We start from the raw sequence: 23,730 nt of genomic DNA, 5'->3' as shown, positions 1-23,730 counted from the left end.
CCTGGTGTGACGATGAGACCAGCTGGCGTTTAATCCGAACACGACTCTGCAGCATCAACTCGCCACTGGACAGTTCCTTTAGGCAAACTGACCGTGGACGGTTTAATATACCTGAATACTCAGCAAGGGAATGAGAGACAGCTGAAGAATTGGACTTGCGAAGGGAACCGCTGTTTTGTGCATATGTTCTATCTATTTTAATCCCGAAAAAGAAAACACACGATAACATACTACGGCTCATATGTTTGTCAATGAGTAAAAACTGTCTTGAATGCAGGGCATGTATCTAAGCAATAGTCGATCAATCACACTGTAGGCTACTTTTCCACGTTGCGCGCCTGCTGCTGTGGTGCGGCTGCTTTCGCCGCTCTGCCCGGTCTACCCACGGTCTCTAGACTTCGAAGCCACGGCGAATTGCACTGCCAACTGAGCCGCAGCCATGGGTGGGAATTTGGGGTGCCACCGCTCGATCCCCAAAGACCCGACGGATTTCAGCAACAGCAAGCGCAAGTTTAGCGCAGCGTGCAACTTCAGCCACATCCTCGTGAACCAGGAGCGGTTGAATATCAACACGGCTACCGAGGAGGAGCTGATGACTCTACCGGGAGTGAACCGTATGGTAGCGCAGAATATCGTGCAGTATCGGGACTGCATTGCGGGGTTTAAAAAGGTAGAAGATTTGGCTCTCGTGAGCGGAATTGGTGCCGGCAAACTGGAGATCATCAGACTGGAAATATGCGTCTCGAGCAGGACGAGTTCGTCCCAACACTCGCCGTCGTCTCTGCGTAAAGACTTCGAGCCCCACCTGTCATGCACAGGTATGAACATTAATACCGCCACACCGGCGCAGCTCATGAGCATCCGTGGCATCACGGGTAAAATAGCGAATAACATAGTAGAATACAGGTTAGAAAACGGTCCGTTTAAAAGRATCGAAGACTTGGTGAGGGTCAATCACATCAACTCGTCTCTATTGGACAAAATCCGCTTTCAAGTGTACGTGGAGCGTTCCAGAACACCTTCCACCAATACCAACGGGGGGTTGACATACACCACCAAGTCTCATCCGAGCCCCACATCGTTCAGTCTCCTGAGTGAGGACCTGGATCTTCCAGCCGGGGGGCCGACTCGGATCATGTCGGTGCGGCCCGACGTGGAGCCTCCTTCGGGGATGCGGGAGGGGAAGGCGGTGGTCAGGGTGGCTACCTGGAACCTCCAGAACTGCTCCTGTGAAAAAGCCAACAACCCTGGCATCAAAGAGGTAGTGTGTATGACACTGCTTGAAAATGAGTAAGTATTTATCTGAAACCTACAGACAAACTGTCCTTTTTATAGACATATGTTGTCCTGACATAATGACATGTTGTCCATTATACATTGTAGATTACACTGTACAAAATATTTCGGAACAACTTACTAATATTGAGTTGTGCACCCCCTTTTGCCCTCAGAACAGCCTAACTTTGTTGGGACATGGACAATAAACAGCCTGCTCTCATAGACTAGACATAACATGGTAAATGTAAATTCGAGACACTCAAATTAGTATAGGTTAAGTTTTGTATGGTTACTTAAAAGGGGTGGTTGATCACGGTTTGATGGGTGGGCATGTACAGTTGAAGTCGTAAATTTACACACACTTATGTTGGAGTCATTAACTTGTTTTTCAACCACTCCACAAATTTCTTGTTAACAAACTATAGTTTTGGCAAGTTGGTTAGGACATCCACTTTGTGCATGACACAAATCATTTTTCCAACAATTGTTTACAGACAGATTATTTCACTTATAATTCACTGTATCACAATTCCAGTGGGTCAGAAGTTTACATACACTAAGTTGACTGTGCCTTCAAACAGCTTGGAAAATTCCAGAAAATGTTGTCATGCTTTAGAGGCTTCTGATATGCTAATTGACATCGTTTACATCATTTGAGTCAATTGGAGGTGTACCCGTGGATGTATTTCAAGGCCTACCTTCAAACTCAGTGGCTCTTTGCTTGACATCATAGGAAAATCAAAAGAAATCAGCCAAGACCTCAGGAAAAAATTGTAGACCTCCACAAGTCTGGTTCATTCTTGGGAGCAATTTCCAAACGCATGAAGGTACCACGTTCATCTGTACAAACAATAGTACGCAAGTATAAACACCATGGGACCACTCAGCCATCATACTGCTCAGGAAAGAGATGCGTTCTGTCTCCTAGAGATGATTCTCCTAGAGATGATTCCTAGAGAGATTCTCTCTACTATTATTCTGACATGTCACATTCTTAAAATAAAGTGGTTATCCTAACTGACCTAAAACAGGGAATTTTTACTAGGATTAAATGTCAGGAATTGTGAAACATTTAAAAACTCAGTTTATTTGGCTAAGGTGTATGTAAACTTCCACATTGAGGTCAGGGCTTTGTGATGGCCACTACAATACCTTGACTTTGTTAAATGCACTTCAATCAGTGTAGATGAAGGGGAGGAGACTCGTTAAAAAATATATTTTTAAGCCTTGAGACAATTAATTAATTGATTGTGTATGTATACCATTGAGGGTGAATGTGCAACTCAGTATTAGGAAGATGTTCATAATGTTTTGTACACTTTCTATATAAAAATTTGGTCAATCACTAGTGGGGGCCGTCCCTAACGCCCTAATGGGGGGGCTGCCCCTGAATCTGCTACCGTCAGAACGTGTGTACCTGTCATGGTAATTTCGGTCATCAGGCACATGATCCCCTCGTGTCTGTCACTTAATATAAAGAACACTAAATACTGCCCCAACCTAGTCTAAAAAAAGTACACTGACACACACACTTATTTATTTTACTAAACTTCTGGGGACACACAATTGATTCCCATTGAAAATCCTATTTTCACGAACCTCTAACCCTAATTCTAACCATAAACCTAACCCCTAAGCCTAAAAATAGCTTTTTTCCTTGTGGGGACACCACTTGTTCAAATGTTTGTTTTTGTTTACTCTTCTTGTGAGTTCTTCTGGTCCCCACAAGTATAGTTAAACATGTCCACATACACACCTACTAATGCAAAACTGAAAGTCCTACATGCACAGCAATCAGAGAAAACAAAGCCCTTTCATAATGATTTTGACCACCGTTAGCACAGTACTTTGACCCCAGATACTTCCCCCTTCCTCGTCTTCCTCTGTACAGGTTTGGAAGCGAAAGCTATTTTCAAAGCTATGATACTTRCCCTGGCTGTCCCTCCCTTTTCCTGTGTTCTGTCAGCCTGTAGGTGGGGGTCCTGGCTGGGGATATCAATGTGCAGAGAGGAGAGGGAACAAAGGGAGAGAGATGGAGGGGGGGGAAGATGGAGAGAATGGGAGCAAGGGAGGGCGAGAAGGTGGATGGGAATAGAGCGAGGGAAGAAAGAAGGGGAAAGGGAGGTGTAGTGAGTGCAGTTGGAGAGGGTGTTTTCTGTTTGCTTAGCGCTGAGCTGTGGAGCGAAAGATCACAGGCAGCAGGGCTGATACTTGAGTTTACAGTGCAGGCTGAGCTGGATTGTCTTGGCCTGCCTCCAGCTAGCACAGGGAGCGAGTCACTGGAGGTCAATGAACTCCTCCGCTCTGTGCTGCACCACACGAAACCAAAGGTTAGACAGATAATCGTAAACCAGTGCCGACCAGCCTGACGCAGCCTTGGAGAGGAACACCCCTCGAGTTGTGTAATGAGTCAGCTGAGCGGTTGGTCTTCCTACTACCAGTCCCTGGCTGAGACACAGACGGAGACTAAGGGAAAAGGGAAGTGGCCCCATCAGGCTAACTAGCTAGCAGGGACATGACAGGGATAGGGAGGTTACTATAGGCTAGCAGGGACATGATGGGGAGGTTACTATAGGCTAGCAGGGGGTTAATTCAGTTCAGCAGTACAGATAATGTGTAGAATGGAGCTGCTGACACAGTTGACTCATCTCTAGAAGAAAACAAGTAGTCTGGTTAAGATGTTGAACAGCTGTATTACTGACAGACTCCAGGGATACCCTCTCTGTGTACTATGTTGTCAGGGAACGGTAGGCGAGGGAACGGTAGGCCACAGAAATGCTGTAATGTCAGTTTTGCAAGATCGGTAGAGTGCCATGCATTGCGTTATTGATTTGTGCAATTTTTTCACTTTGGCTGGGCAACTTCTTTCTTCTGTTGAGCTAGTGGTTGGGGATTTTGTCTTTGTCAGTGTTATGCAATAACTACTGTGGAAATTAGATTTGGACATAAATGAGTAAAAACTACATAGGTTAACCGTCGATGTGCAGCTCTAGGGAAAACAAACCCGCATGCTGCCCTAAACATACTCTCTCTCCCTCTAGGTCAATCTCTACAGGGTTAGTGAAAAAAGACTTCCAAGGTTTAAATGGGTCTGAACTGACTTGATGTACTGAGGAATCCACTCTTGTTTTTACATTGAGGGCAAACGAACAACTGCTTTCACTGCAGTCTGAACTTCTATACAATCATCCCTAAAAAAAAAACAACTCCCCCCACCCCAAGGCATGTCTGACACTCAGGACAGGGGTGTGGATTAGATACCTGTTGGAATGTGTTCTGATTTTCATAGTCAGTGAGGTTTGTCATTAGAACCCTGACAGTGTTTCTGATATAAATCGATTCAACCAGACCAACCCAATAACAGAAACAATGTGTTCTGTGTTCATCTGAATGGACATGATCTGATAACGGAAAATCGTATCAGCGTATCTAGTTAGCCATTCAAAGGTCAGTCGATCAGTCTTGTAATGTAATCATCCAATGATTGCCATCACCACACAATCTCTGGACAAGATCTTCTCGACTTCTAAACAGATTACTGGTATTACAGATCAACTGTGTTCTCTCGCTTCTAATATTGCAGCATTATGTTCTTTCCGTACATATTTACCTGTGGAAGAAGTGGTCAGAAAGGGATTTTTAAGACCCGAATGCCAAAACATTTAGGATGGAGGTGCTCAAAGTTGACCCATTTTGCATACCCTACCATGAGACATCCATGCCTTCATCACTGCAAAAGAAAAATGGTTGAGTTTGATATCATTTAAAAGATTACAAACAGTGTTGTCAAACTATATTTTATACATTCTTGAAAAAACACAGCACCCTGTATTCAAGAGCCGATGGTGGGCACAGCACAAACAACTCCGATGTAAAATAGGGTCCAAGCTGCAACGTATGCTAAAATTGTAACAAAATCCGAGTTTAACATAAATTATCTAAAAACGCGTAAAGGCAGGTGTTGGTGCTGCCTGCCACTCACCATGTTAATCCCTGTCCTAGTACATGATGGGAAGGTCACATCTACATCTCACCCGCAACAGCAGGTCTGTCCCCCGACTCACAGAACAGACTGCCTGCCAAAACAGACAGCATGACTATGTGCTGGACTCTACTGCAATGGTACACACCCTCTGTGCAGGCCAATGAAATCTGGAGCTATCTGAGAGGCACCGTTTCTCTCATCCCTGTCAGCGTGTTTTGTGATTGTGTGTGAGACAGGATTGATGCTGAGGTCATGAGCGGTGGTGTTGGGGAGGTCGCTGCTGACAGGAATGTGTGTGTGCTCTTAACACTCAGCGCAAGCTCCAGAGGGAGAAGGTGCTGGTGGAAAATTCCATCAGCGCAGCAGTTTGTGGCAACAGACTCTGCGTGAGAAGCATTGCCCAGAAAACACTGCTTCTGTCAGTGCCAGGACAGGAGCCATCATGCCCAGTCCCTCCTGTAACTGTAACAGTTTACACAGGTACACTCTGCCTTGAAACCAGTATTGCACTGGTTCTCAATTGACCTGAAAACAAAGCTACACTGATACACCAGCTCTCAAACCGGTCTGCACTGATACACCAGCTCTCAAACCAGTCTGCACTGATACACCAGCTCTCAAACCGGTCTGCACTGATACACCAGCTCTCAAACCGGTCTGCACTGATACACCAGCTCTCAAACCGGTCTGCACTGATACACCAGCTCTCAAACCGGTCTGCACTGATACACCAGCTCTCAAACCGGTCTGCACTGATACACCACAATCTAGTACAGTAGACTCTGAGACAGGATTATTCCAAGGTGACCTTCGTGCTGCAGCTCATTCCTTTTAGTTACAAAGCGATATCAGTGTTATCAGATTTACTCTTATCTGACAAGTACAGACTGTTTTCCTTCATTGTGTATTCAGTGCGCATGTGTGTGCGTACGTCTACAGTAGATTTCCTACCCAAGTAAATCATTCTAAGTTTCTGCGTGACAGTGGTTATTTTCTCCATTGTAATGACATTGAGGGATTACAGTTTCTCTCTGAGCCGTATATAGTGTGACTCTGCTCTCCCTCTTCTCTGATGCAGTGTGGATCTTTATGACCTTTGCTGCAAGCCCCTTCCAACTTTTTTCATTCTCTGTGTGTGTGTGTGCGCGCGCACACTCACTCTCACTTGTTTGTACATTGCAGTAGAGCCCTTTACTCATCCTTTTTAATGTTTTTTTGGCACTTGCCTTAATCGTTGACAGGGTGCATTTGTTAATCTGCCTATCCTGTCAAGCTGTGAGGAGAATTGAGTGAGCATTGGAGGAGTTTGAACACYCTATCCTGTTATTTTTATACATTTTGTTACATTACAGCCTTATTCTGAAATTGATTGAAGAGGAACATGTTTTATTTAATCTACACACAATACCTCATAATGGCATGGTGAATGTTTTGTTGAAATTTTAGCAAATGTATTAAAAAATATATATAAAAAAATATTTACATAAGTATTCAGACCCTTTGTTAAGAGATTCGAAATTGAGCTCAGGTGCTTCCTCTTTCCATTGATCATCCTTGATCTTTTTACAACTTGATTGGAGTCCACCTGTGGTAAATTCAATTGATTGGACATGATTTGGAAAAGCACACCTGTCTATATGAGGTCCCACAGTTGACAGTGCATATCAGAGCAAAAACCAAGCAATGAGGTCCAAAGAATTGTCCGTAGAGCTCCGAGACAGGATAGTGTCGAGGTACAGATCTGGGGAAGGGTACCAAAAAAGATTCTGCAGCATTGAAGGTCCCCAAGAACACAGTGGTTTCCATAATTCTTAAATGGAAGAAGTTTGGAATCACCGAGACTCCTAGAGATTCCTAGAGCACCATCCCTGCGGTGAAGCATGGTGGTGGCAGCATCATGCTGTGGGGATATTTTCAGTAGCAGCGACTGGTAGACTAGTCAGGATCGAGGGAAAGATGAATGGGGCGAAGTACAGAGATCCTTGATGAAAACCTGCTCCAGAGTGCTCAGGACCTCAGACTGGGGTGAAGGTTCACCTTCCAACAGCACAACGACCCTAAGCACACAGCCAAGACAATGCAGGAATGGCTTTGGAACAGGTCTCCAAATGTCCTTGAGTGGCCCAGCTAGAGCACGGACTTGAACCCGATTGAACATCGCTGGAGAAACTTGAAAAGAGCTCTACAGCGATGCTCCCCATACAACCTGACAGAGCTTGAGAGGATCTGTAAAGAAGATTGGGGGGAAACTCCACAAATACAGGTGTGCCAAGCTTGTAGCATCATACCCAAGGCTCTAATTGCTGCTAAAGGTACTTCAACAAAGTACTGAGTAAATGGTGTGAATACTTATGTAAATGTTATATTTCATATATATGTTTTTACTTTGTCTTTATGGGGTATTGTGTGTAGATTGCTGAGAATTATATATATATTTTTAAATCCATTTTAGAATAAGGCTGTAACGTAACAATGTGAAAAAGTCAAGGGGTCTGAAGCTGGTTGAGGAGAATGCAAAGCTGTCTGTCATCAAGGCAAAGGGTGGCTACTTTGAAGAATCTCAAATGTAAAATATATTTTGATTTGTTTAACCCTTACTACATGACTCCATAGATGTGTTATGTCATAGTTTTGTCTTCACTATTATCCTACAATGTAGAAAATAGTAAAAAATAAAGAAACCCTTCAATGAGTAGGTATGTCCAAACATTTGACTGTGTGTGTGTAAATTCCACACTCCTGTAAGGTCGTGGTCAGTGCACCCGTGGTCAGTGCAAGGAGGCAGTGGAGTCCCAGAGGCTTTCTATTGTAGCCTTGTGTGATCACACCTAGAGAAGAGGAAGGGAAGGGCTGTTGTCACCCTCCTAGAGAGCTCTGGCTCCAGACCTGTTTGTGTTCACTATCTCTGATTGCGTAGTTCCTGTTTGGAGACCAGAGATGTCGAGATCTCTCTCACAATCTATTATGAAAGAATTAGGGTTTAGGGTAGGGTGAAAGCTCTAGTGTGGTGGGTAAGCAAAAGCATCAAACCATTTGAAGACCACAACCAATGCAGCTAATAATAAGTTCCTCAAGTGCTGGTTATGGAGTGGTCCATAGTACATTATGTAATAATTTGTCTCCATTTACTATCAGTCGATTATATTACTGCGAAATAGTCTCCCATCTCTGGGTGGACTCTCTGCTGTCTGTTCTTATCAGTTTAGTCTCGTCGGTCATCCCTGCCTTCTCTCGTTTATGCTCTTTGTCATTCTCTCCCTCTTTTTATGGACTGGGTGCTCCTGTGAACCACCACCACCTCATCAGTCCCTAGCAGAGAAGAACGAGAGGCTAACGTTTTTTTTTTTTTTTTCTACTTATATTAGCGGATGTGGCGTTGCATAATGGGTCAAAGTCAGAACAGATGCAACGGCAGTGTTGTGTAATGTTAATAATAACTGCTGGAAAACAGCCAACCTACTGTGCTTGAGACGTGTTTGGGAGTAGAGAGTGGCCGGGCACGAATCCTGCTAGTCGCAAGGTCTCCAGTCCACTTCTCCAGTCACATCCACAGTGACTGAGCTGTATGCTAGAATTAGAAAATCAGTCTAGGCTTAGCTGTCCTGTCTCCTGATATAAACTCAGCAAAAAAAGAAACGTCCTCTCACTGTCAACTGCGTTTATTTTCAGCAAACTTAATGTGTAAATATTTGTATGAACATAAGATTCAACAACTGAGACAAACTGAACAAGTTCCACAGACATGTGACTAACAAAAATGGAATAATGTGTCCCTGAACAAAGGGGGGGTCAAAAGTAACAGTCAGTATCTGGTGTGGCCACCAGCTGCACTATGTACTGCAGTGCATCTCCTCCTCATGGACTGCACCAGATTTGCCAGTTCTTGCTGTGAGATGTTACCCCACTCTTCCACCAAGGCACCTGCAAGTTCCCGGACATTTCTGGGGGGAATGTCCCTAGCCCTCACCCTCCGATCCAACAGGTCCCAGACGTGCTCAATGGGATTGAGATCTGGGCTCTTCGCTGGCCATGGCAGAACACTGACATTCCTGTCTTTCAGGAAATCACGCACAGAACGAGCAYTATGGCTGGTGGCATTGTCATYCTGGAGGGTCATGTCAGGATGAGCCAGCAGGTACCATATGAGGGAGGAGGAAGTCTTCCCTGTAACGCATAGCGTTGAGATTTCCTGCAATGACAACAAGCTCAGTCCGATGATGCTGTGACACATCGCCCCAGACCATGATGGACTCCAAATCGATCCCGCTCCAGAGTACAGGCCTCGGTGTAACGCTCATTCCTCCGACGATAAACGCGAATTCGACCATCACCCCTTGCGAGACAACCGCGACTCATCAGTGAAGAACACTTTTTGCCAGTCCTGTCTGGTCCAGTGACGGTGCGTTTGTGCCCATAGGTGACGTTGTTGCCGGTGATGTCTGGTGAGGACCTGCCTTACAACAGGCCTACAAGCCTTCGGTCCAGCCTCACCGCAATAGGCTGAGAGTCTGAGCACTGATGAAGGGCTTGTGCGTTCCTTATGTAACTCTGGCAGTTGTTTCCATCCTGAACCTGTCCTGCAGGTGTGATGTTCGGATGTATCGATCCTGTGCAGGTGTTGTTACACGTGGTCTGCCACTGCGAGGACGATCAGCTGTCCGTCCTGTCTCCCTGTAGCTCTGTCTTAGGCGTCTCACAGTACGGACATTGCAATTTATTGCCCTGACCACATCTGCAGTCCTCATGCCTCCTTGCAGCATGCCTAAGGCACATTCACGCAGGTGAGCAGGGACTCTGGGCATCTTTCTTTTGGTGTTTTTCAGAGTCAGTAGAAAGGCCTCTTTAGTGTCTTAAGTTTTCATAACTGTGACCTTAATTGCCTGTAAGCTGTTAGTGTCTTAACGACCATTCCACAGGTGCATGTTCATTAATTGTTTATGGTTCATTGAACAAGCATGGGAAACAGTGTTTAAACTTTTTCAATGGAGATCTGTGAAGTTATTTGGATTTTTACGAATTATCTTTGAAAAACAGGGTCCTGAAAAAGGGACGTTTTCTTTTTTTGCTGAGTTTATATGAATGTACTGGACCCCTGGTTCCAGAACTAACTGTGAAGGGGAGGTTGATGAGTCGAGAGGTGAAGATAACAGATTCCACAGCATTCTGGATCTGCGGGGTGAGGGGCCTAACGTCAAAAACGTTTCCCCAGGCTGTTGCGTGGTGGTAGAGAGCGGCAGTCCACTGCCCTGTGGGTGGTGCTGTCTTAGGGAGGGATTAAGGGCCCAGTGCAGCACCTAGGTGGAGTGAGCACCATGGGACCTGGTACCAGGTGAAGTAGAGACCACAACTCAGACCTTCATATTGATTGATTGCCCTGATGCAGAAAATGCTAATTGGGGATGGGGCTTCTTGCAGAAGGATGATGTGAGCAGTGTACTAGGGGGAGAGGGAGGAGGTATGGAATTTAATAATACACCATTGAGAAGCCTGACAATCTGTGGTTGGCCACTCACCATCTTGTAGGACCACAAATTCTGAAATCATGTCGTGTCAAAGATCCCCTCAGCCAATCTCATTCCCAACGCCTTCTCAATATTTGCTGCATCACATGACGTAAGTCTGTTACAACTACGCAGAACCAACTCATTTAGGGCCGTTATTATTACTGCCACCTACATTTGCCACATATCGTGATTGTGTCTTACATCATAACTGTTATCCCACCAGATTATCTTCATTCATGGAGTACATGTGGGCCACAGCAACCCACCATGTAACCGGCCCAGTTTCACAAATACTTTATGAAAGAATGCAATCTGTTGAAAGGTTCTTTTTTAAATTTATTTATTTTTTGATCGGCGTGGAGCTAAGCTTGTGGAGGCCTCTGCAGCAGCGTTTCACAAATAGAAACCCCCCTGCCTATGCAACCTCATTTCGCGGCCTCTTTTTAGGATTACTAGGTCTGTGTTGATTACCTAGCACATAGAGAGCCTCTTCACAATAGGCATAAAATACACTAGACTACATGTTTTAGCCCGGAGAAAATGGAGTCTCATTTTTCACTGCCGTAGATGTAATTATCTAATTAAAGTTAATCAGCCTTGATCAATACTGTGTACAGGGGGCCATAAAACACTACCTGGTCGACATTGGAGCCTGAAGATGTGCAGTAAAACATGAGGCGCTGTGAAATATTTCCATAATGGACATAATGTAACAGTGGCGTGTGTTATCCCATCTGTGAAATAGGCCTGTGAAATACCTCTTCTGTTACAACTGTAGTCCATAGTCTAAGCCCTCCGTTGAAGATAAAAACAATTATAAATCCCATTATCAAATGAGGTTTCTCTGGGGCCTATTTGTTTTAAACAAGTCTGAATGAGTCAGTGAACGAATGAGGAATGTTCAGTTTATTCATTTAGTTAATAGACAGCAGTGAGAGAGACATGAAAACAGTGTGTGTGTACAGCAGGATGGGGAGAGACGGCGAGAATAGTGCTTTGCCCTTTTTTATTACGCTATCTAGTGGGCTAGAAAAACAATTAGAAAGTAAATGGATGAATGTTTACGAGAGCATGGAACCTACTTTACTATCTCTGCACCAATGTGTTTGTATATAACATCTCCTGGGATTGTAATTTTTATTTTTGTAATTGCTCCAGGGCACAGACAGATTTTTCACGTAGTCAGCTCAGGGATTCGAACCAGCAACCTTTCAGTTACTGGCCCAACGCTCTTAACCACTAGGCTACCTGCCACCCATAGTTCAGTCTCCTTTGCCCCCGCTGCTATTCTCTGCATAATAAATGATTTGCATGCATCTGAAATGGCACCCTATTCCCTAGTGCACTACTTTAGATTAGAGCCGCTGTGTATAGTGCACTATGTAAGGAATAGTGTGCCATTTCAGACATATCCATTGAAGTTAATCACATGGTGCTTCAGGGGAAAAGACTGAGTCATGTTATGTGTTGTAGAGACAGGAGCATCCTGGATATGGACGGAGGCCCTCTGTGTTTACTCATAACGTTTGTGGTTGTTGTGTAAATAATGCATTGGCCTCTCTATTACCAGAACTGTGTGTGTGTACTATCATATGGCTAATAATAACACACAAGTCAGCTTGGATAACAGAGATTAAATCACCACTGTTTTATTGATGCATCCATGTGTCTTACACCATCTTTCTGTCTCATTTTCTCTCTCCAGCATCAAGTTACTGGCAGTCCAAGATCTGGTTGATCGGGAGGCCCTTGACAAGGTACAGTGTAGCAATCCCTTACTTCACCTACTAGATAAAATACCGTTTCTTATTGATTTGGGGAGCAAAGCTCTGTGTACCTATTAGTCCACCAGTACAGATCATCTTTATGTTCGTGATAATAATGAGATGCTCTTGACAGTAAAAACATGTAGCGATCCTCCCTCGATTACTGTCTCTCTCACCCACTTAACCTTCTGTTCTTTCTCAATTAAGCATAATTCTCTTTCTCTCTCGATCACTCTTTCTCCCTCCGCTCTCTCTCTCACACTCACACAGCTGTTACTAAAAGTCTGCTCCAGCACTGATATAAACACCAATATCATCTAGACACTGGCCAACATTTACTTGTAAACACACAAATGATCTTCAGACTAGATCTGATCTGTTATCTATACGTCTATCCATTTAACTGAGTGCATATTCACCAAACATCACCGTCCGATTGCTTCATTATCGTACATCAGGCAGCCCCTAGATATGACCTTCTCTGATTCTGTCTACAGCTACATTCTCCTGACCTCATTACCAAAGTAGAGCACATATGTGCATAGAGAACCCCTAATGGGTTGACGACATTACATAACATCCAGTAATGGAGAAGCAGGTATTCTAGCGGTATACAGCAGCATACCAGGGCAGTGTCTCCCATCTCTATCTCCTCACACTCGTGAAGAAGACACCCTCTCCCTTTCTCCACACCTACCGTAGCAACTACTGACTTATTTATAGCGGTGAAAGCACAGGAGAGTGGCTTCACAGTTCACACTAAATGTTTGCCTTGAAATAGAACATAGTTTACACCGAGGGAGAGAGAGACCGTATGTGATGTGTTCCTGGAGAGAGAACTAGGTCGGCAGAGCTGCTGTCTCTCAGAGAGAGTTACAGAGAGAAAGGTCCTCTCTAAAGAGAGGGATTGATAGTTTCTCTCTAAAGAGAGGAGGGAAGGGAGCTGAAAGGAAAATACAGGCGGAAGGAAGGGGGTTGCTCTATGAAGAGCAATTATCCATCGATGCCTCTTTCCGCTCGTCTTCCACATATAAAATGTTCTCTCCCTCCCTCTATCTCTGCAGTGCAGGCAGTCAGTGAGTCATGAAGTGTGAACGGTTCTGATTTCACACCATGTCCAAACCCAAAGGCTACGCAGGCTGCTCTAACATCACATCTGTCCTCCTTGTCTTATTCCCACAACTAATTCATCAACTCCCTGCAGGGATTATTTAACTCTCCAATGGAATTACACAAATTGAATGTTAGATAAAATTCCAAAACTGAAATTACTTTCTTTTTTCACCTTTTATTTAACCAGGTAGGCCAGTTGAGAACAAGTTCTCATTTACAACTGCGACCTGGCCAAGAGGGCAAAGCAGTGCAACACAAACAACACAGAGTTACACATGGAATAAACAAACGTACAGCCAATAACACAATAGAAAAGTCTATATACAGTGTGMGCAAATGTAGTAAGATTAGGGAGGTAAGGTAATAAATAGGCCATAATGGTTTCATAACTTCCAGTTGAGAGTTCCCCCCTATAATCAGACAAAACCAGATTTAACTGTAGATGCATACAGTGCATTCAGAAAGTATTCAGACCTCTTGACCTTTTCCACATTTTGTTATGTTACAGCCTCATTCTAAATAAAAATAATTTACTATCTACATGTAATACCCCGTAATGAGAAAGCGAAAACATGTTTTTAGAATTTCTTGCAAATTTATTACAAATAAAAAACGGATAGCTTATTTACATAAGTATTCAGACCCTTTTGCTATGAGACTCGAAATTGAGCTCAGGTGCATCCGGTTTCCATTGATCATGTTTGATGTTTCTACAACGTGATTGGAGTCCACCTGTGATAAATTCAAATGATTGTTCATGATTTGGAAAGGCACACACCTGTCTATATAAGGTCTCACAGTTGACAGTGCATGTCAGAGCAAAAACCAAGCCATGAAGTCGAAGGAATTGTCCGTAGAGCTGACAGGATTGTGTCGAGGCACAGATCTGGGGAAGGGTACCAAAAAATGTCTGCAGCATTGACGGTCCCCAAGAACACAGTGGCCTACATCATTCTTAAATGGAAGTAATTTGGAACTACCAAGACTGAGCAATCGGGGAGAAGGGCCTTGGTCAGGGAGGTGACCAAGAACCAAATGGTCACTCTGACAGAGCTCCAGAGTTCCTCCGTGGAGATGGTTGACCTTCTGGAAGGTTCTTCCATCTCTGCAGCACTCCACCAGTTAGGCCTTTATGGTAGAGTGGCCAGACAAAAGCCACTCCTCAGTAAAAAGCACATGACAGCCCACTTGGAGTTGCCAAAAGGCACCTAAAGGACTCTGACCATGAGAAATAAGATTCTCTGGTCTGATGAAACCATGATTGAACTCTTTGGCCTGAATGCCAAGTGTCACGTCTGGAGAAAACCTGACACCATCCCTACGGTGAAGCAGGGTGGTGGTAGTATCATGCTGTGGGATGTTTTTCAGTAGCAGGGACTGGGAGGCTAGTCAGGATCGAGGGAAAGATGAACGGAGCAAAGTACAGAGATGTTTGATGAAAACCTGCTCCAGAGCTCGCAGGACCTCAGACTGGGGCAACAATTCACTTGCCAACAGGACAACAACCCTAAGTACACAGCCAAGACAACGCAGGAGTGGCTTCGGGACAAGTCTGAATGTCCTTAAGTGGCCCAGCAAGAGCCCGGACTTGAACCCAATTGAACATCTCTGGAGAGACCTGAAAATAGCTGTGCAGCGACGCTCCTCATCCAACCTGACAGAGCTTGAGGCTCTGCAGAAAAGAATGGGAGAAACTCTCCAAATAAAGGTGTGCCAAGCTTGTAGCATCATACCCAAGAAGACTCCAGGCTGTAATTGCAGATTGAACTGTTGCCTCCAGGGGTGATGGCACTACTACTGGACAAACCCCCAACACAAATACATTATTTGATTGGCTTTGTATCTGTCATCATTTGTTTACCTTTAATCTCTGCAAATATCGTCAACACATCTTATGAGGTGTCCATCTGTGATGCAGCATCACACACCACACGCTATGACACTATGACTAAAGCAGCAGTTTGAGTTGGCATATTTACTGACAGTTGACATTTTTCACTGTTTAGTCACTCTAAGCATGTGTAGCAGTCTCGGTCACTGTTTTCTTGTTCTGTTTTGTAGTTAAGGAACCTTCTGTGGTTTATGGTGAATTACTGAGCAATGATTCATCTTTTCCCTAAAAGATTACTCTTGGTGTTCTTCTAGTTGTTTACCAGGCGTTTGCTAGTGTAAGGTTCTAAACAACTTGACTGTCAACCTGAGTTACATTAGGGCTGAGGCTGACTGGCAGTAGGGACTTTCACATACACATTTTCTTAGCCCAGTGCTATCATTAAACCTAAGTTAAATCTGATCAAGGGGACTTAACCTTGTTTCACACAAGCACTTGTTAACCCTGGGCTAACCAAACAACAATCAGTAGTAGAGTAACATGGTGGAGGTAACCATCATCTAGTCAGTTGGTTACATCACAACACACACACTATTTACCATTTTCACCCTTACGAACACACCCCCACAATATTGCTGTCTATCTTCCCGTTTCACACTCCCACACATTTCCTTTTGTTTTCTTTCCCTCAGACTAGTACTGTATTTATCTATTGTGTAACAGTAGTGAAACGTGATAGTCGTGTGGATTTGCTATGCTTCCTTATTTCCATGACAACAAGTAACTATTTGGAATAAAGCACTCACTGCTGCTAAAACATCCAATGTCTCCATGGTGACCAGGTACAGTGTTTTATGGCCCCCTGTCCACAGTATTGATCAAGGCTGATTAACTTTAATTAGGGCCGCCCCCCTTTTGAAGGCCCTTGGATCAACCAGGGGGAGAGCTCAGTCAGTCTCAACTTACTGTTSCGAGTTACAATAGGTGCAATTTTGAAATTTGATTGTGCATTAAACAGTTTTTCTCTTATGTCAGTCACTGATAGTCAGTCAGTTAGCCCATGTCAGCTAAATATTTTTACATAGACTAATTTACCAATCTAAACTTGTAGTATTCATGGGCGAATAACTGCCAAGGGGGGCACCCATAGATTTTGTTGTTGTCAGTGACTAAGATATCATTAAAAACTGCAAACATTTCTCTCCGCCCTATGGCAAYATGTGTAGAGTTGCAGGAAACTTGCTTTAAAACCCCCAAAAATTGACACCCCGTGGCAAAATGTGTACAATTACACAAAATTAACTCGTAAAAGGAGTTTTCTACGGTGTGGTTTGGCGGCGCAACTGCCATCCGCAGTTCCCGATTTTTCTTTTGTGGCCCCCACCCCATCAAAGTTTCCCATCATTGTGCTAGATTAGTGGTTCCCAAACCTTTTATAGTCCCTTACCCCTTCAAACATTCAACCTCCAGCTACGTACCCCCTCTAGCACCAGGGTCAGCGCACTCTCAAATGTTGTTTTTTGCCATCATTGTAAGCCTGCTACACACACACACACACTATACAATACATTTATTAAACATAAGAATGAGTGAGTTTTTGTCACAACCTGGCTCGTGGGAAGTGACAAAAAGCTCTTATAGGACCAGGGCACAAATAATATAATAGTCAATAATTTTTCTCTTTATTTAGCAATCTTACATATAAAACCTTATTTGTTCATCAAATTATGAATAACTCGCTACAGGTTAATGAAAAGGGTGTGATTGAAAGGATGCTCATAACTCTGCAATGTTGTATTGGAGAGAGTCTGTCTTAAATAATTTCCCACACACAGTCTGTGCCTGTGTAACCGATGTGAAATAGCTAGCTAGTTAATGGTGGTGCGTGCTAATAGCGTTTCAATCGGTGACGTTACTCGCTCTGAGACCTTGAAGCAGTTGTTTCCCTTGCTCTGCACAACCTGGGCTCGAACCAGGGACCCTCTGCACAGGGGCTTTTGTGGAGCGATTGGTAACGATGCTTCGATCGTGGCTGTTGTCGATGTGTGCAGAGGGTCCCTGGTTCGAGCCCAGGTMGTGGCGAGGAGAGGGACGGAAGCTATACTGTTACACCTGTATTTCATTTTCATGCTAGTGAGGGCCGAGAATCTATTCTCACATAGGTACGTGGTTGCAAAGGGCATCCATGTCTTAACAGCACGATTTGCCAAGTCAGGATACTCTGACCGCAGCCCAATCCAGAAATCTGGCAGTGGCTTTTGATTTAAATTAAATTTTCAGAGAACCGCTTGTTGCAATTTCGATGAGGCTCTCTTGTTCAGATATCGGTAAGTGGACTGGAGGCAGGGCATGAAAGGGATAATGAATCCAGTTGTTTCTCGTCCGTTTCGAGAAAGTAATTGCGCACCCAGACACTCCGGTGCTTCACTATATCACATTTGATGTTGTCCGTAAGCTTGATGTCATTTGCACACAAAAAATCATACAATGATGGAAAGACCTGTGTGTTGTCCTTGTTAATGCAGACAGAAAAGTTGTCCAACTTCTTAATCATAGCCTCAATTTTGTCCCGCACATTGAATATAGTTGCGGAGAGTCCCTGTAATCCTAGATTCAGATCATTCTGGCGAGAGAAAACATCACTCAGATAGGCCAGTCATGTGAGAAACACGGTATCATGCAAGCGGTCAGACAAGGGAAAATTATGGTGTGTAAAGAAAACTTTAAGCTTGTCTCTCAATTCAAAAAAACGTGTCAATACTTTGCCCCTTGATAACCAGCACACTTCTTCTGTATGTTGTTAAAGCATTAAATGGTCGCTGCTCATATCATTGCTTAATGCAGAAAATACACATATTCAGGGGCCTTGCTTTAACAAAGTTAACCATTTTCATTGTAGTGTCCAAAACATCTTTCAAGCGGTCAGGCATTCCCTTGGCAGTAAGAGCCTCTCGGTGGATGKTGCAGTGWACCCYAGTGGCGTCGGGAGCAACTGCTTGCACGRGCGTTACCACTCCACTATGTCTCCCTGTCATGGCTTTTGCACCATCAGTACAGATACCAACACATCTTGACCACCAAAGTCCATTTGATGTCACAAAGCTGTCCAGTACTTAAAAAATATCCTCATGTTGTCCTGGTTTCCAGTGGTTTGCAGAAGAGGATGTCTTCCTTAATTGACCCCCCCATAAATGTAACATGACATATACCAGGAGCTGTGCCAGGCCCGCCACGTCTGTTGACTCATCCAGCTGTAACGCATTTAATTCACTGGCTTGTATGCGAAGCAGTAATTGTTTCAAAACATCTCCTGCCATCTCACTGATGCGTCGTGAAGCAGTGTTTGATGAAATCATTGTCCATATAGTTATTTTTTTGGGGCCTTTTTCCCCAGCATTTTCCCAGCCATATCCGCGGCAGCAGGAAGAATTAAGTCCTCCACAATAGTATGGGGCTTGCCTGTCCTAGCCACTCGGTAACTCACCATATAAGACGCTTCTAGACCCTTCCTATTAATGGTATCTGTTGCTTTTGTACGTCTTACTACTTACTATACATGTCTTACTATTTTTTCAAATTGTCATGTTTCTAAATGTCTGCGCAAGAGTGAAGGTTTCCAGTGAGAGTGTAATGTGATTGGATGTTAATTATTTGACTAGGCTACCTGTATTTGACATTATGTTATTTCGCTGAACACCAGATGGTTTCATTTTATTTTTGGCAGTGAAACGAGGCTATTCAGGCGAGGGGGACAAAACCCTCATCCAAATGTATAGCCCCTTTGGAAAATATAAATGTACTGTTTGAAAATGTGAAGGGTAAAAWWWTTTGGTGAATCACATTTTTATTTTGCGTAGCCCCGACGGCATTGCGTACCCCAGTTTGGGAATACCTGTGCTAGATGATTACATTCGCAGGTCTCGGGAGCTGTGCCAAGGCCTCCTCTATACCCACGTCTTGGTTCATCCCTGGTTGAATTATGGCTGTGTGTTTATTGTTCCTGGGTAGAGCTGCCTTCCATCCATCCTCATATCTCCCTCCACTTCTGTCGGATCCAGGCAACATGGCGATAGTAAATCTTGCTTGTTTTCTTCCGGCTGCCATTTTGAAACTTTTGTTATTAGCATCATTTATGGTGGGCTACTTGGCGCTGTGTCAGTCTGAGTTGGTTCTTGACATTAATGGGGCCGACAGGAGAGGATGATGGGGTATTTATTGATGGTAGTCACACTGCGTTAAAGACCCTCTGCTTTCCTGGTTCCCCATGGGGAAGCTCCCCCTCCGGGACTTAGAGTAGACCTAGTAGCAGCTCTGCCAGGAAGAGAAGGAATGCAAGGCAGACTGTCTCCCATTCCATCGTTGATAAACTTCAGTGACCTTTCACACATTACAACACTACTGGTGTCTGGTGCACCCTGAAATACATTTGGTCACTTTCTTTTTCTGAGTCTATTTCCTGTAGAATACAGRACTACTTGAGGTAATTTCAAATTGTTTAATTTTTGGTCTAAAGGTATCATTTGAAGAGACATTTCAGTTTATCTTCCACTTCATACTAAAACACTGCTCATTTAATTTTATGTATTTTAAATATCTTCTGTGGCTATTTTAAGAACAGACCGATAAATAAACATAGAGACAAAAATAGTGTTGACTGTAGTTGTGATGTACTGCTCTGTGTAGTCATACACACCTTACATCTATTGCAATGCCCACTTCATTAAAATGGAATGATGAGAATGTAGAATGACTAGTACACTATTTCTATGGTCTACTGTCCAGTCCGGTATTGTGTAATAATACGTACCCCTCTATTGTGTTGCAGTTCTGTGTGGAACTGAACCAGGGCTCGTTGGACAGCGTGAGGAAGTGGAGAGGACCACGGGGAGTCTGGAAGAGTACTGTCTCTGAGAAACCCACAGGACTGTTCAACAAGGTAGGGGTACTGATTACATCACTGCACTAAAAATGTTTTCTTTCCCATTCTGTCGGTCTTTCTTGCTTCTCTCTTTCCAACTCTCTCCCGCTATTTCTCCCCCCCAACCCCTCTCTCACATCCCATCTGAAACAGACCACCCATCTCAATAGTTCACACAGCCGTTATCAGTAAAACATTTACTAACCCTATACACTCTTGAACAACCTTTCTACACTCATTAAACAGAACCTACTAAGGGGTTGTTATCAGTGACCAGACGTAGCAAAATAGGTCACATGATCTCTAAGGCCTGCTGTAGGGATCAAAGGTCTAGTATAGTATGATTTAAAAGGTGGTTGATTTATGGGACCCTTTTTAGAGGACCTTTCAGTTCCCAGAATGTCTGTCTTAAACCACTAAGAATCTCTCTGAGAGGAGACACACACACACTCTGTCTTCCCGAACACCAGAAGGAGTAAATAGCTGTGTTTATCCTCAGAGGAAGTTAGTCCTGATATAGACCCTTGATATAAACTTGAGCTTTATTCTGTGGAGATGGCTCCAGTCAATAAGATGGATAGTACAGATGATGTGGAGGGGGGGGTCGTAAACAAACCCTCCCCTCAGACATCTAGTACTGTCAGCCTCCCAGCCCTGTCCCCCCCTCTGTCCTCTAGTACTGTCAGCCTCCCAGCCCTGTCCTCTAGTACTGTCAGCCTCCCAGCCCTGTCCTCTAGTACTGTCAGCCTCCCAGTCCTCCCTTTCCTAGTCCTGCCACTGCCAGCCTCTGCAGTTTGTCATTGTGTTGTTAAGATGCTCTGGAATGGAGCTATAACTCTTCTGCTGCCCTGATCTGTTCACTGCTGCCCTGATCTGTACGATTTCAATTTAGTTTTTATAATGGCTTTTTGTGGTGGGGTGGGATGTGTGTGTACACGATTTTGATTTGTTTTTAGTGTGTGTGTTTGGTATCTMCCCTCTGCATATGGTTTAATACGCTCTACTGACTTGGCAGTAGGAAGATGTAGCCAGTGGTTATCATATCTGTCTGAGGCTCCACTGCAGTGCCCTTGTTCACTGGCCTTTCGGATCTGACACATCTCTCTCAGTATCAAACTGGGCCATCTGCCACTGGGTCTAGCTGTGATGCTGACCATGCCACTCTCTTACCCTGCTGTTACCCCCTGTTACCCCAGCACATGATACCCTCAGAGAGGCGTATTCCCTCCCTGGGTGAGAGAGGGCTCATTCAGCCAACAGAAAGGAGAACTGAGGATATCTACAGTATATGGGCCATATATCCCCAGCTCTTTATATTTAGAGGCTAACCAGGAAACACCCTTAGTGAATATAGTACAGAGGCTGAGCTCTGGCTTTGGGAAGTTCACTGAAGACTGAGTTGACTCCAATACTGGTTCAAGGGCATCCAGGAGAGTTGAACTAGTGTTCTTTACTCCTGTCTGTTGTCCTCGCTTCCCTCAGGGAGTCAGTTATTTGTCTGACTGTCTCCTGTTTGTCCTCTCTCCTCCAGGGAGTCAGTTATTTGTCTGACTGTCTCCTGTTGTCCTCTCTCCTCCAGGGAGTCAGTTATTTGTCTGACTGTCTCCTGTTGTCCTTCTCCTCCAGGGAGTCAGTTTTTGTCTGACTGTCTCCTGTTGTCCTCTCTCTCCAGGGAGTCAGTTATTTGTCTGACTGTCTCCGTTTGTCCTCTCTTCCAGGGAGTCAGTTATTTGTCTGACTGTCTCCTGTTGTCCTGCTCTCCTCCAGGGAGTCAGTTATTTGTCTGACTGTCTCCTGTTGTCCTCTCTCCTCCAGGGAGTCAGTTATTCTGGGTTCCTGTGGGACAGCTCTTCTGGGATTCACCTGAAAGATGCTTCGGTCCTGGAGAGTCCTGTCGTCAACGGTAACTGGATGCACCCCCACCCCCGGCCATATCTCGCCCACTTTTATGTAAGTCAACAAGGAGTGTGTGTTTGGTGGGAACTCCCTAAACTGAAATTAGGAACAGAACGCATGAGTCATTTTATTGCCCCTATCAATACCATTATAACCATATAATGTCCTGCCAGAGAGACTAACATTATGTTAATGGTTAATATGTGACTAGGTTGGATCATTGGAGATGACAATGGTCAATGTCCACATGAGTGCTGGGGCTTGGGAGTCCAACGGTAGGAACCACCCCTCTGAGGAGGTCAAGGCCCACAGACTGACCTCCAGGATCCAGGACACACTGAAAGGTCAGTAGCTGAAGGTCACCCTATTCTGCCTTTTCTAACCTTACGTCCTCTTCATTTATTCTTACCATCTTTCTCMTCAGTGGTTTAATGTTTTATTTGAATTGACCTAGTTACAAAGCTAATGTAGCTACATTGCTAATGTCCATCTGTGGTTCATCTGTGTGACAGCTCAGAAGGGCCTGGTGGTGTTGGGAGACTTTGGCCTGCCCCCCCAGAGCAGTGAGCTGGACCAGCTGAGGAAGGAGAGGCTGAGCCCCCTGGTGCCCCCCAACATGTTCACCAACATCAGCACCCGCTCCCCCAAGGGCTCCCTCTGTCTGGACAACATCTGGGTCAGCAAGTCACTGAAGAAGATCTACGCAGGTACGTCTGTTTGATGTCTACTGATGTGACGGTGTAACTAGAAATGGTATGAACGCTACATATTCTAACTACAATAACATACCAATCTAACCATTGGCACATGAATGCTAGATTTGAATTTGTCTGTTAGTGTTATGAGCTTGGCTATGGAGTGATTTTAGTGCCACCAGGAATTGAATCTGAATGTGTTATCCTCTGACCTGTGTCAATGTGTGTGCTTCCCCCTGCAGGACACTGCCTGGTGGTGCGAGAGGGCCTGACCAARCCCTGGATACCTGACAACTGGTCGTGGGGCGGGGTGGTGTCCGACCATTGTCCTGTCATGGCCGAGTTCTACGTGGACGTGGCGCAGAAGGAGCTGAGAAACAGAGTTTCCGGGGTAGAGAGAGGAGAAAGTATGTCGAAACACGAGCGGTGACTGCGGCTCGCGGTCGCCACAGAGATACAGAAGGYAGATTGTGGCACGGTGAATGTGAAATCAGACTGACTTGACTTTGCCCTGAACTGGATCCGGCTTTGGCCTGGGTTTTGCAGTGGATCAAAGGGTGGATTTACCTGACGAATGTGAATTGAAGCACCGAGATTGCCTTRATAGTTTCCTTTATCAATGTACAGTAGAGACTACCATGACATTGTTTTGCAGTAAATAATTTAAAACTGATAGTGTGTGTTAGACATCAGTGTGCCAAAACATTTTTAAAATGTATATGAAATAAAAGGAAATGGACATTC

At 44.4% G+C, this 23,730-nt stretch overlaps 1 protein-coding gene across 1 annotated transcript; it reads left to right on the top strand.

Annotated features, from left to right (window-relative positions):
* eepd1 (endonuclease/exonuclease/phosphatase family domain containing 1) lies at positions 1–23,730 on the top strand. The gene is made up of 7 exons (XM_023975383.3): positions 1–1,290; positions 12,473–12,524; positions 20,303–20,413; positions 22,211–22,345; positions 22,503–22,635; positions 22,804–22,998; positions 23,229–23,730. Exons 1-7 carry the CDS (start codon positions 440–442, stop codon positions 23,414–23,416), a joined length of 1,665 nt encoding a protein of 554 aa, XP_023831151.1. The 5' UTR covers positions 1–439; the 3' UTR covers positions 23,417–23,730.

The sequence above is a fragment of the Salvelinus sp. IW2-2015 genome, linkage group LG30 (genome assembly GCF_002910315.2).
Source record: "Salvelinus sp. IW2-2015 linkage group LG30, ASM291031v2, whole genome shotgun sequence".
In the NCBI taxonomy this organism is placed as follows: domain Eukaryota; kingdom Metazoa; phylum Chordata; class Actinopteri; order Salmoniformes; family Salmonidae; genus Salvelinus; species Salvelinus sp. IW2-2015.
The sequence above is the reverse complement of the archived record's forward strand: the minus strand, read 5'-3'. Positions and strand labels throughout refer to the sequence as shown.